At 38.9% G+C, this 14,234-nt stretch overlaps 1 protein-coding gene across 1 annotated transcript in view; it reads right to left on the bottom strand.

Moving 5' to 3' along the window:
• Positions 1-14,234, bottom strand: part of CDK13 (cyclin dependent kinase 13) — an 80,592-nt gene that overhangs the window by 41,923 nt on the left and 24,435 nt on the right. Inside the window, exons 5-7 of the mRNA XM_075062001.1 lie at positions 12,286-12,456; positions 10,875-11,014; positions 9,501-9,671 (exon numbers count right to left, since the gene is read on the bottom strand). Of these exons, the coding sequence (XP_074918102.1) occupies positions 9,501-9,671; positions 10,875-11,014; positions 12,286-12,456 (482 nt within the window). The remainder of the gene's footprint in view (positions 1-9,500; positions 9,672-10,874; positions 11,015-12,285; positions 12,457-14,234) is intronic.

Here is a 14,234-nt window from a genome sequence, read left to right as displayed (position 1 = left end):
GCCCAGACAGTGCCAGTTCTCCCCTCAGATCTGTCTCCCCATCTCCATTTCCTCCTTTCCCCCAGGTTCCTCATCCAATGCTAAGCTCTCACATTGCAACAGCTCAGAGTAATACTTTCTTTTATCTGCAGCTGGCTAGGAGACTCCCTCCCATACTGGTGGATGAAGACCTGGCCTCACTTATTTATGCCTTTGTCATCCCTCAACCAGATTATAGCAATGTGACATACTATGCATGAAACCGTCAGCATCTGGGAAGCTCCAACAAGTATAAAATGCCACAGTGCATCTCCTCAGCTACCATGAGCACAACACACCCGTTCTCCCTCTCTACATTAGCTTCCCATAGAACTTCGAATCAAATTCAAGGTCTTGGTCCTCATCTCTAAATCACTGTCCAGAATACCGAGAAGACCAGCCCCCAAGAACCTAAAACTCCAGAACAAAGAGCATGGTCGAAAACTTCACTCCTCTGGCACATTGGAACTCTCAACAATAAGACTGTGCGCAACTTTAAGTAAGTATGTTCTCTAATAGAACAGCAATGTAACAACAAAACAATGTTAACTGGGATGACGTTAAGTGAGGAGTTACTGCATGGTGCTGAACATGGTATAAAACCTGTATAAAATAGAATCCAAACTCCGTTCCCCACCCCTATATTTTCCTCCCAGCCCCAGTCGCCTTATCCAGCTATTCAGAGTCCCCTCACAGCTCCCAGTTCCCTTGCTTAGCCAGTATTAGTCTTCCCGACTACCCTAAATCCCAGTCGTAATCCCCCACTCATCATAATCTACTCCCTCTGATCCCTTTCTGCATTTGAATCAGGCAGTTTCCTCCCCCATGTTGCCTTGTCCCATTAGGGAAGTCATGAAGACCACAGGAGAGAGTGTCCCAGCTCTCAGCTGAGGTGCCCAGATTTAGCAAGGTACATACCTGCAACTACAAAGAAAACGCTGCTCAGCCCTGCTAGGAAGCCTCTGAGTATGTACAAACTGATTTTTCAAAGGCTTATAACTTGGCCACATTTGGGCAGATTTTCACGGGAATGGTAAAAGGCACAACCCTGCCAAGTCCTTGCTCCAAAGCATGGTGGTACTAGAGCTGTTCAAAGGAAAATCTGCCAAAATTTAATATGGGGAAAACCATGTAGTCTCTCCTAGCCTTATTCTTGGGAATAGATAAACCATTCTGGCTGGAATTTAGAAAAAAAAATATTATATATATATATATATATAATCAACCAAAAGCAGACATCCAGCAAGGAAAATTGCATCCCAGCTGGTTAAAGACTGACAAAAATTATAGGCAACTGAAAACAGAGCCTTATAATGGGAAGAATCAGGCAACCTAAATAGTAGGTGGTGCTACACTCATGTTTCTAAGTCCCTTTGCATTATTTCTCTGCCCTTGGTGCTCACAATGCTCTCTAAATTAATACTTTAAGTTCAGTTAGTGCTCCCAAATCATTAATAAAATTAAAGCTAGCTCTAATCCCAATACTTGTAGTACCCTGTTAAGGCATCTGCTCCCAATTTGATATTTTACCATTTATTATTATGCTTTGTTTATGGTCCTTCAGCCAATGTTCAGTCCATGTAACAGTAATCACTTACAAGCCTAGTTGCAAAATGAATTAACGTAAGATTTCATGACAATTACAAATTGTACTAAATACAAACATATTATATATTTCACTTTCCTTTCACTCACTCACTTTGAAATGCTGCCTAAAACAACTGAGTTTGTTAGGTAATTTGTTCATAAATTGGTGCTGCTTATTAATTATATTTTTGTAATCCTCTAGATATTTAGTGTTTTCTTAATATTTGTTCCTTTTTTTAAAAACATAAAACATTTGGGACAGCAATGGTTAGAAATTTTGATTAACACGAGTATTCCATTTCTTTTCTCCAGTTGTCCATAACCTCTATGGTAGTCAAAGACTATTCAAAAGCACTGTCAGTCATACAAGAAGTTTGTTAGGTAATTCTTCTAATGCCCTCACATGTTTTCCCATCCAGCTGATGTGTACATTTAAATGTCACATACAGTCTCTTAAATCAGTTGCTCCTTATAAAAACGTTTACTTTCTAATCAACCCAATCTATGTTATGATTCTTGTTCAATCTGTTTTAACAAGTACAATCGCTCAGTCAAATGAATCCATTTTATTCCTTCATTAAAACGGTTCTCTCTCTCTAGTATTCGTCACCTTAATTTGTTTCTAAGAGTCCTCCTCATTCCCTTTAGCCCCTGGTTAGCATCTTTTCATTCTATTAAGGTTTTCCTGTATCTTCTGTATAAGCTACAGATGACTATATTCTTGTTGTGTGATACTACTTCATATCGTACTCTACTCATCTCCTATTTTTTCAAGATTTGCATTCCTGTAATTTGTTTTCTAATAATCCTGTATGCTGCACACTCAGACTGTCTCAGATTGCTTTGTTTCCAAACAAATTCCGTGGCCAGATACAAGTGAAAGACCTGTCACTGCAAGATCTTACCTAGTCCTTGAAAGTAGTTACCAAATATCTGATGCCTCCATTGCTCCAGATATTCGCCCAACGGAATGAGAAATCATACAAAGGGCTTTCTAGATCTGGATTACTGAGACAATACAGATCAGGAGTCCTCACTACCTCTCAGAGCTTCTCATGTTGTTCTAACATAGGATTACAGATGGCAAGCTGGGAGTTCAATAGCCAAACAAGTAGATCCCCATCCATGCTGAGCCAGAGCCCAACCTAAGTGTAGAAAAGGAATATCTGCCTCAAATAAATAAGCAAACCATTCCAGACATTTTAGCTGGTGTGCTGGAGGCAGCACAGTCACCCAAGATGAGCATGCCCAGATCTAGCATCCCTCACCCCCCTCCTGTGCCCCAATCGCCTGCCCCCAAACTTCTGTGCCTCGCACTCCCTCCTGCACCCCAACCGCCAGCCCTGAGCCCCCCTCCCACACAAAAACTCTCTCCCTGTCAACCAGAAATTTTTACTTATCGGCGTCTAGCATTCCCCAACATGCTGGATACCAAAGCTTTTACTGTGTATAAAAGCTCTTCCTCATAGGAAGATGAACAATCTGGCCAATAACAATGAGGAAGTCAAATCAGAGGAAGACATTAAACCTGACTAGCCAAAGAAAATTGATAGGGGACACCTTATTCTAGGGAGGAAGTCTCCATGTTTCCAGAGATATTTCTCCAAACGTGTCACCTGTGGAAGTGAGCAGTTTCCAGTTACACCAGCACTTACGCTGTTTCAACTTGTCAAAGATCCCAGATGAGCAAGCAAAGGGAAGAGATGTTCTTTATTACCTGAACAGATCCATACCTCTTATATCTGTTCTATGCTAGCCCACTCCCACTACCAGTACTATAGGAAGCACGAAATGGCCAATATAATGACCGGGCTGCAAAAAAAATGCTTTTCCTCATGACCCTTCGAACACCATGCCTTCAGTAAGTTCTGCAGTTCCTAACAGACTTCATATTAGTCCTGGGAAGCCTGGGTAAAGTTACTTACAGTGGGAACAGAGAGACAGCTCTGCTGTGAAGTATTCTCTGATGATTGCATGACTGCTGTCAGGGAATCCTCACAGGCTTTCAGAAAGACTACAGAACTGCCTGATAGCTGGAAGAAAGTAACCAGTCATACAACAAAGTTCATAGGGACTTTGTTCTGTGAGTCAAAAATCAGAAGAGAGGTAAAAACCTTTTCAGAAGTACAGTCACTGACTACCTTGCCAAAGTAGCAGCACCAATATGTCCAGTGCCACCATGAAATCAATATGCTTCAGGTTAGCCTAGTTTCTAAACGGAGTTTCCAGAAGCGAGGAATCTGTCAGTCAGATCTGTTTCCTCATCAAAATCTCTCAAACCAGGATTCCCTGTCTTTTTGGGATATCACTGTGTTGCTCAACTATTTAATCTTAATTCCTCTTGCAATTTAAGTGGTTTAACAGCAAAATCAGCATGTCTTCTGGTTTCCAATGCCCAGCAAGATTATCAGAAGTGACTCCTGAAAAAGGATAAGGAATAAGGAAAAACCTAAAGGCTGTGAATTTTCCTAATTCACAGTAACCTTATAACAGATTAGCACGAAGCAAGAACATATACCCCCTCCTGTCTCAAAATGCACATTGGCAAATACAGAGCTTTAACACTTGGTATGGACACCTCTTCTAACAGCTGAAGGCTTCTGAAAACCACTCCGACACCATCAGTTTTGAACTGAATCACATGAAAAATGCAGGCTTAATTGTTGTTACATCTGGGCTGTGATGGAGGGCCCCATAACAATAGAAGACGAGTCAAGCAATAATTTGTGTTTCATGGCAGCTGAATAAAGGAAATTTAGTAAAGACCACACTAACTCCCTCCACTGTGTTTGGCAGAAAAGGAAAGTAAGCATATGCACCAAGAAGAGCAGTAATATAGCTGGGTTAGCCATTTGCAAGTCAGCTATTTAATTAAAGGGTCTTTGTATTTTCAACAGCCCATCTCTTAAAAAACAGAGATGGTTCAAAACTCTATTGTATGCAGTATGTAGGAAAAATTGGTTTGAAAATTAGGAGTGGCTGCTCCAGATGCAGAGAAAGGGTATGTGCTTGAAGAGTTCACTGAGTGAAAATGACTATGGCTGATTGACTAGGGGATGTCAGAATATCCAAGAGCTTTTTAGGCCTACTCGATACCTAAAACTTAGGTAAATCTAGCTATATCGCTAAGCGGTTTGAAAAATTCACACCCGAGACACAGTTAAGCCAATCTCAGACAATGGAAGAATTCTTCTTTCAACATAGTTACTGCCTCTCAAAGGGGTGGAAAACCCTTTCCATTCCTGTAGCAAGTGTCCATACTATAGCAGTATAATCCAACTGTATACCTATAATCCAACAGTATCACCATTGAGCTTGTAGAGCAGACGAACCTGTAACCAAAGCTATGGGCTGCTCTACACTAGAGACCTTAAGTCCACCTAGCTACACCACTCAGTGGTGTGAAAAATTCTTCTGTTAATCTACCTGGCATCTTTGTGAGGTAGATTACCTACACCAATGGGAGAACCCCTTCCATCAGTACAGGTAATTTCACACAGACATCCCCAAAGACAAGAAAAACCCATAACTTCTAAAGAGAGGCAACAAAGGGTAAATGGCTTCTGGAAAGCACATCCCTCTCTCAGGCTGTCTACACACTACATAACTTTTAGCGACAGGGGGCTTTTTTAAGCACCTGTGAACGAAAAAAATTGTGTCGTTCAACTAGCAATGTAGGCAAGCCCTCAGAGTCAGTCAATGGGCATGGGCAGAGATTTACACTTTCAGCAAGCAGTACTGCCCTCAGGTTGCAGAAGGCAAACACAAAGAGAGAAGCCAAAAATACAAAGATGAGAGCTAGTTATGGTGTTTGCCACAAGGACCCACACAGTCAAAGCCATTTGCTTCTACTATAGCTAGAGGTTGTGACAGCCACAGTTTCTGTAGCCTGTTGGTCACAAGAAAAAGTCTTCAACATAAGATAATGGAAGGTCTCAGATGCAAGAAGTACAATTTGGCAGCTGGGAGGCTCAGGTACTAGGTACCTAAAGATTACCTTCCACAAGTGAGAAGTGTGGCTTTATACCTTGTTAAAAGCAGAATACCTTGTAAGGACAGATACATCTCTTTCAGTAAATTAGAATTTAACCCCCTCTCACCCTGGAAAAAAAAATTATATGTATATACACACTGTAGTCACCCAATCCTATTTGTCTAGAAAAGGTAGTTAATTTTTCTCCCCTCCTTGAACATAGATCAAATCCTTAAAAGACTCAGTCCCAGTTCAGAAGCTGAAACAACTCAGAGCAGCTTTTTCCTATTAATGCCCCAGATATCACCTCTGAGGATTTCTTCACCCAGTGGTTCCCAATATGTTTTTTTTCTTCTCAAGTACTGGCATATTAAAAATGCACATATTAAGTGAAGTATTTTCAGCTTTATATTTGACCTGCTTTGTTTAGATAACAGCACATGTTTTATAGGTGGGGCAGCAACAACCCTTATATTAACATTGTCTAATACTTTCCATTACACATTTGATTTTTTTTAAAAAAAGCTCTAGTAACTCAATGATTTGCAGTAAGACTTGGAATTCTGGCAAGGGGGCAGACCTGACGTAAGTGAGGTGCCTTTTGCTGTTCCCATGAAAATCCATTTGGATTTGGCGCAGTTAAAAGATCTGAAATAGTCCTGTTCCATCTGTGTTTTGCTCAGTACAACTTGCTAAAAGCCTGCTATCAAAATTCTTTAACATTCCATTAGCAATGCTCATGCATCAACTCACCATTTCCTTTCAGCATGCCACACAGACCTGTAACTCCTGACAAGACACACAAAATGTATCCTCCTATTTCTCCTCCCTATATTTGAACACCCAACTGCCTAGGGGGGAGTGTGACCTGGGTTGGGAGCCAGGAAGCCATGAGTTTTAGATTTCCTCTAAAATTGCTGTTAATAATTGGTGCCCTTCACAATTATTACTGAGCAAGGCCTCATGCTCCACTGTCAGGTTACACAAGGAGGAAACAGAACTCTGATCTTTGATATAGCTGACCCAAGTCTCACTCACTTCACTATATGGACTTTCAGAAAGAGTCAGTCAAATTTATGTTTTTGGCTATGCTGTTTAAAATGGGGCTACTAATACATATGCAATAGTTAAATGTCAAGTGAGTGGAGTTAATTTTTGATCTAAAGAGACAGATGAATACATATATAAAAATAATTCTTATATTCCCATCAAAACAGAATTACCTGTTCTTAAAATCAAAGATTCAGTTTTATCAAGAAATAGTCCATAGTTTGGCATATTCACTAGTCTGACACACTAACACATTCAAAACCAAACCTGCAAACTAAAATCAGAGGGTATAACAGCATTCGAAAACATATGCATGGCTCACTCTTTTACATGTTAGTTTTAAGCATTAAGTTATTCTTTTTATTTTTTTAAATCAAACTTTAACCCAAAGCATTTTTAGAAGATCAAGATAGTAAGGCTATTACTGGAAAAGCAAATTCAACTGTCTCTTCACTGCAGGAACTGCTATGCTGTATATCTTGAACCGGATACATAAATTTAAAAATAACCATTATTAAAGTTTCTTTAAATTAAGAATCCAAGTTAAAAATACAGGTTGTGATAGTGTATTGTGAAAACTGAAGAACAGTGTGGTTGTTCTAGCTCCAGGCTGTCAGGAATGTGATGTGGCTACACCTTCTCACCAACAAAGGTCATCTCATAAACTATAATCCATGGGGCAACAGAGAGAAGCAGTAATCCAAAAAGCAAATTTCTGACTGCAACTTCTTTTCATATAGCCTGCAACAGTAAAAGTCTTGTATACCCTTTTGCCAATACTGTCTGTTTATGAAGAGGCTGTTGTCAGACTAATTCTGTTTAAGCCACTTCATAGAAACGCAGTATTAGAAGACTGTCCAAATTCACATTAGTATTTTAATAACAGCTGAAAACAGTTCTCTTTGTTATAAATATCAAATATAAAAAGGGAATCAGTATCACAAGTACAAGCTCAGACCAAAAAAAGGATTAATTAATTTGATAGTACTAAAAGGTGCCAGGCACTTTACAAAAAGAAATTGTCTCTGTCCTAAAGAGTTTACAATCTAATTTTAAATGAGGCATGAGTGACAGAAGAGAGAAGGAAAAGACACTTTCAGCAATAAGACAGTAACAATAGCTAGGCTGAATGATCATGCAAACTGTTTTCATGAGCTAAGTAGAGATCGGCCTGATTAACAACTGAATAGAAAAAAAACATGGAAAATCTAAGTTACCCGCTACAAATGGCATGTGTTTGGGGCACACCCTTCACTACCACAGTCACTACCGAACCCTGGTGGAAGTAATCTCTTTTGGGTGACACAAAAATCAGTGTCGTGGGTTATTACTGTCCCTACAGGACATCTTGCAAGAGTAGGGATTTTAACCTTGGCACCATAACCAAATTCATGCTACCTCTTTCTGCCTAAACAAAATGTCACCCAATGCGTCAACTGGCTGTATAATATATTCATCTTTTCCTGTCTGATCTATTGTGCAGTGTTGCTGCACTGTACTAAACAACTTCCACATTCCTTTCAAAGGAGACTGCATTTTGATGATGGATGAAGTGACTATATGTTCACTAATTAAGTTTTTAGAGGCCCCTGGGATTCTTTGATATCTATAACTACAAAAAGGGAACTTTTCTTACTACTAACTTCTTCTCTGAGTTCAGGATTGTACTGGCACAGAACAGAAAAATAGTTCCTCCTCACATGCACATTAGGACAGAGAGGAACCAGTGAAAAGCTCATTTTACAGCACTTTCTTTAGCTTAGCACCACTCACTTGTCCTACTTTCTCCTCACTCAGTACTTCCATAGCAGGAAAAACAAATTGATTTTGATTAGAAGCCCGTATAAAAACCTCACATTTTCACAGATTCTTTTATAGATTCCTAACTAAACAACAGAGATGAGTGTACGCCAGAGGAATCTAGAACACAAAAAAATTGGTGGTAAGAAAATTCTCCTTTATGGGGCCTGGCTCAATTAGCACAGAACTATTTAACATGTCATAGGTATACAAATTCCCTAAAATGACATTTTCTCAGGCAAAAATTTTAACAGGAAGACACCTATTGCTTGGAGACCCAAACAAGCCAAGGTTTACTGAGAACAGCCTGGTAGATTACTGCATGAAAGATATCTCCAAAGATGGAATTACCAGCTCTATTGTCAGATTTACACTTGCAAAGAGCACAACAACAGCCCTGTACAAATTTCCCTACTGTAATCTTACTGCTCTCTGCTTTGAAGGTTGCTGCAGCTCAAGAAGAGCGAACAAAGATGATGAAAGTTTGTAGGCCTCTGACATGCAAGAACAAATCCATCTTACTTACTAATAAATTCATCTGTACTTTGGCCTTCAAAGACGGCCAATTTATACATCATTTTGCCCTTTTGCTTCCTTCTGTCATCTGCACTCATGCTGAGTCCAAAAAATGAAATCATGAGACAAAAATAACCTAGGCCTGTAAGGAAAAAGTTTCCCTAAAGGAATGAGACTGCAGTATTCCAGTGAGGCAGGAGAAAACAAGGAGAGCAGAGTAGAGTCTAAACTGGACTCCAAATGACAGCTTCCCATTGTCTGTTAATCCTACTTAAGCTACATATAACAAGCATCTTCACATCAACACTGTAAAACAAAGTTACATTTATTCTGTTCTGAGAGGGTTCACATTAATACTCCAAAAAGCAATGGTATTTATGTGTTTGTTAAATAAAGGGCTTGTACAGAGAACAAATAGCATTTACAACTCCTTGCTGAAAGGCTACTATCTATAAATGCACTTTTTAAGTAAAACTTCCACTTGCAGATACTGAATTAATATTTGCTTTAAGAATGGGACTGCAGAGAAGTAGCTGCCCTGTGCATGTGTACATACCTTTGTCTTTCTTGAAGTCCAAAGCATCTTCCTTATCTGTCACTATTTCCTTCATGTTGATAATGCTTTGATGGTTAAGCTGTCGAAGAATCTTAATCTCCCGAATAGCTGTAATTGGAAAACCTTCCTTTTCATTATCCAGTCGTACTTTCTTTAGCGCTACCATTTCTCCTATGAGAAGGTTTAAATATAAAAACATGAAGGATAGCACTCAAACAAATGAAATTCAGATTTTTTGTCACTCAATACAGTCTTTTTGAATTACAATATTTAAAAAAAAAGATGTCACTCATTCATGTTCCAGTATGTGCACCTGCACTTAAAATAAAATAAAAAAGTAAATTCAGATCCATGTTAAGAACACACTCACAACTCAGACACCAAATCTTTTGCAGAAGTGAAACTATAAGACAACTTTCTCACAACTACTAAATAGCCTTCTTCCGTCTTTCTCATCTGCAATTGAATCTGCCTCCTTGGGTTTCCAATCACTAAGCACACACCCAAGAATGAGAGAGTCAACAGCATCTCTACATTTAAAGGCCTATGCATGCTGCAGATTTCACATTACGGGACACCTGAGGTCAGAAATAGAGGAAGTTTCTTTCTTGCATCTTTTTTCCTTTTGATAAGCAATACATCTAGCACATTTGTAATATAGCAAAGAATACTAATGTAAAGTGAGATCAAACAAGAAAATAAAAAAGCATACATCAGGAAACTTAATCCCAAAATAAGGCTTATTATAAGGTGCTGACCAAAATGTCCTTTGATACCCCATGGTTGGTGTTCCGAGAAAGCCAAAAAATAAACAGATAGGCAGTTACAAGTTTTGCAACATTTCAACTTATAATTAAACTATGGTGCCATAAATGAGAATTATCTGACCACTATAGGAAAAGCAACCTTAGAGATCACATTTCAGATCAGGAGGCCCTCCTCCTTTATATTATTTCAGGTAGTAGCTATGAAGGTGCAAGAAGGAGAAACTGAAAAGTTCCAGAATATACTCTTTGTTCAACAGCTTCTTTCATCAATAGTTCCTACAAGCATTACTGCTGTGCCTCTCTCTTTTCTTTCTCGCTTTAACTGTCTTCAAAGCATGGAAGCTGAAATAGGAAATTGGTCAAAAAATACCTGCACCCCATGCTTCTAGTAACTGCGGGTTATTGCATGATTTTAAACAGTATAGAGAAATTCCTACTACTATGGAGAAGTACCAGGATCAAAACACAACACAATTCTGAAGAATTTTCCAAGGTGAGAAGGGCAGAAAAGCATAAGCATTTTACAAAAAATACCATATTTAAATCCATGTAATACTGCAATTCTGTAGTTAACAGTACTCATTCATTATATATTTTTACATCTTACCCGTATCCTTATCCCTGGCTTTGTAAACTTGCCCATAAGTGCCTTCTCCAATAATGCCAATTATATCAAATTTATCCACGCAGCGTTTTCCCCAGTCAATGTCTTTTTCCTTTGTTTCACCATGGCGTGGTCCACATATTCTGTTAAACAAAAATTAGCTCTAAAAATACATCCATAAAAAAATCAAAATGTTCAGAAACAAGTTATCTGTAAAAAGTAACCTTTTTCATATTACTAACGTCTTAGAAAAATAGATCTGAGAGAACTGAATGAATTCAACTTTCAACATTTATGTTCTTTTAATTTCTCTCAGCTTGGACAAAGAAAACAGACTAGTTAGATGACAAATGAAACTGAAACTCTTTCTAGTCAATCGCTTTGCATTTCTCCTGCCTTAGCACAAAACTGCATTATTCGCATTGAAAACACCACAAAGGAATGTTTGTTTGTTTAAAAATGGTCTCCACTGAAATTTATAAAAAAAGCAAAATTATTTTGTCTCAGGAAAGAGACATTTTGAGTCACATTTTACCGTAACAGTTTCTGCATCTGTCCATCCAAAATAAGAGAGACACACTTCACTAATCTATTAAAAGATGCCTACCCAGTGGTTAGTACATTTAACTATCATATGAGATATCTCATTCAGTATCTACCTTCTTCGAAGTGTTACAAATGCAGCAACCTCATTGGTAAAGGATTAATGGGTGCAAAGAAAGGAACAGCAGCTAGCCTTACATATTAATCACTTTCTGGACAGTTTACACAACAATGAATTTCAAGGGGAAGTTTTTAATGTGGTGCTTTAAGGGAGGGTATACAAGCAAGAGGATATAAAACCAAGTAACTGTCTTAAACATGGGTTGAGTGGGCACTTTCAGTTCTGCATCTAAAGAGGACCTTCACAGTTACTCATCAACAAGCCTATTCCAAACCACCTTCTTTTTGTCTGCAGTTTCTGCTCATTTGGTCCCTCATTACTGCACATAGAACGGCAGAAGGATGAGGGACCAAAGGATGAGGATAAATAAGTGAATAGGGTTGAGAGAAACTTAGTGGAAATGAGACAAATAGGGAAATGGTGGGCAGTACAAAATTCCAACTTCTCAAATGGTGCCAGTGCACCTAGGGACTGCCTTGCCTGTCTAGAAGACCTTCAGAAATAAAACATTGAGTCATTTAATGGTTAAAAAACAGGCTTAAATAGCACAAAGTAGAAGTAAATCGACGCATCTTGATTCAAGATTTGCTGCAGGCATTAATCTATTTCCAGTACATCCTATGTTGAATAGTTATAAAAACGACAGGGAAATTATATATATTTCAAATTTTTATATTTTGAAGAAACGTGTGTATCACTTTGTCTTACATGCAGTTCCTTTAAAAAAAAAAAAGTAAGTAGTAAACATACTTAGGCCTCCTTTTGCTGTGTGACTGAACTGCTGGTTTCTTTTCTTCAGGACTTTTGGATAAATCATCTCCTCCAGGCAACTCTGGTGGGAGTGGCAAGTCTGCAAGCAGATGTCGGAGTTTCTTCTCCACTTCCTTTTTAACTGCCTTCACTGAAAGATTCCCTCGCAAACTATAAAGATGAACAGAATCAGCTAAAACAGACTAAAATTCTTTTCCGTTTCATGACTAGAAACCTAATGGGGGTGAGACCTCAGTGGAATTCACCACCAGTGACTATTTCATAGAGTCTGCTTTTGCAGCAGTCTCTGCTTTTACAGCCCGGAGGACATTTATTTACGTTTTACATGTGACTACTGAGCAGAGTGATCTAAGAACTATCGAAAAAAGAACAGGAGTACTTGTGGCACCTTAGAGACTAACAAATTTATTTGAGCATAAGCTTTCGTGGGCTTTTTGTGCATCCGATGAAGTGGGCTGTAGCCCACGAAAGCTTATGCTCAAATAAATTTGTTAGTCTCTAAGGTGCCACAAGTATTCCTGTTCTTTTTGCAGAGAGAGACTAACCCGGCTGCTACTCTGAAACCTGTCAAGAACTACAGAGCTGACTGCTGAGTTGCTGCAGAAGCTGTGAACTAAGATGAAGAATACCTTTAGCTTTTTCCTGGTGAATGTTAAAGTTAGTCATGACAGCATGTATCAGAGGCCAGGACAGGTAGTCAGGAAACCTGGATTGACCCCTGGTCTAAACAGGGCTGGGGGTGAAGGTGTCAACCTCAGATATGCAACTTAAGTCAGCATATCTTAGGCTGACTTACCTGGCCGTGAGGACAGCAGCAAGTCGACCGCTGCTGCTCCCCCATCGACTCTGCTTCTGCCTCTTGCAAGCTCGAGTTCCAGAGTCGACGGGGAGCGTGTTTGGGGATCAAATTATCTGCGTCTAGATGAGATGCGAAAAATCAATCCCTGACAGATCGATCTCTACCCACCGATCTGATGGGTAGTGAAGACCTGTCCTATGTCTCTGTAACACACTTCACGTGTGAGCTCATGCAATTCAATGAGCCTGGCCTTTTACTATTTTCCCATCTGTGAAGAGAGGATAATACTTACTCATCTTACAACAGTATTCTGAAAGGCGCAGTTAGAAGAGCAAAATTTCTTTTTTTCTTTAAATTCCATTAAAAAAAATCTGATGCACAAGCAGCATATAAGCACATACACGGAGGCAGAGAATCTAACTCCATGTCCCACATTGCCTCACACATCTTGTTGCTCCATATGACTGTCACCGTCTGGCTCTCTGCTATTCACTAGCCTATTTTAAAAAAAATAAGCTCTCTAAAAACACAGTACTATGGCGACTTTTTCCACTGTTACAGTGGACCTTTTCAGTAACTATATTATTATTTCATTGGCAAAACTGGTCTATAAATAATCATTCTGACATTGATTTAAAACTGATTTTGTCTGGAGGCCTCACCATTCTTCAAAGTTTTCGAACTGCACAGATAGCAATTTGAACCCAAAATTGGTCTACTAAAATAATATGAAAAGTCTAATATAGAACTTTCAATCATATTCCCTCTCATTCACTTATGTCTTTTCATACTCCACCTTACTGTGTCCCTTCTGCTACTTTGCTTCATTTGCTTCTAAATCTAGAAGGATGTAATACTTATCCTGAGAATGTTACTGGACCAAAATAGTCTGTTCACCCATCCCCCTGTCAGTACCATAGTAGTTTGCTGTTTTTAGAAAAATGATTTTAATTTTGAAATGAAATGCATTGCCTTATTTTATGGAAAGTGAAAACATAACACTGGAAAGAAGGTTTCTAGCCAGCAAAGGCATCGGGCTTTGGAATTGCCTCCCAATAATAGCAGTGGTTTTAAAATTGAGCTTGATAAGTTCATGAAACTGATTGTATGATGTGGTTGCTGGCAACAG

This window comes from Chelonoidis abingdonii, chromosome 2 (genome assembly GCF_003597395.2).
Source record: "Chelonoidis abingdonii isolate Lonesome George chromosome 2, CheloAbing_2.0, whole genome shotgun sequence".
In the NCBI taxonomy this organism is placed as follows: domain Eukaryota; kingdom Metazoa; phylum Chordata; order Testudines; family Testudinidae; genus Chelonoidis; species Chelonoidis abingdonii.
Note: the sequence above shows the minus strand (reverse complement) of the source record. Positions and strands in the feature narration are given on the sequence as shown.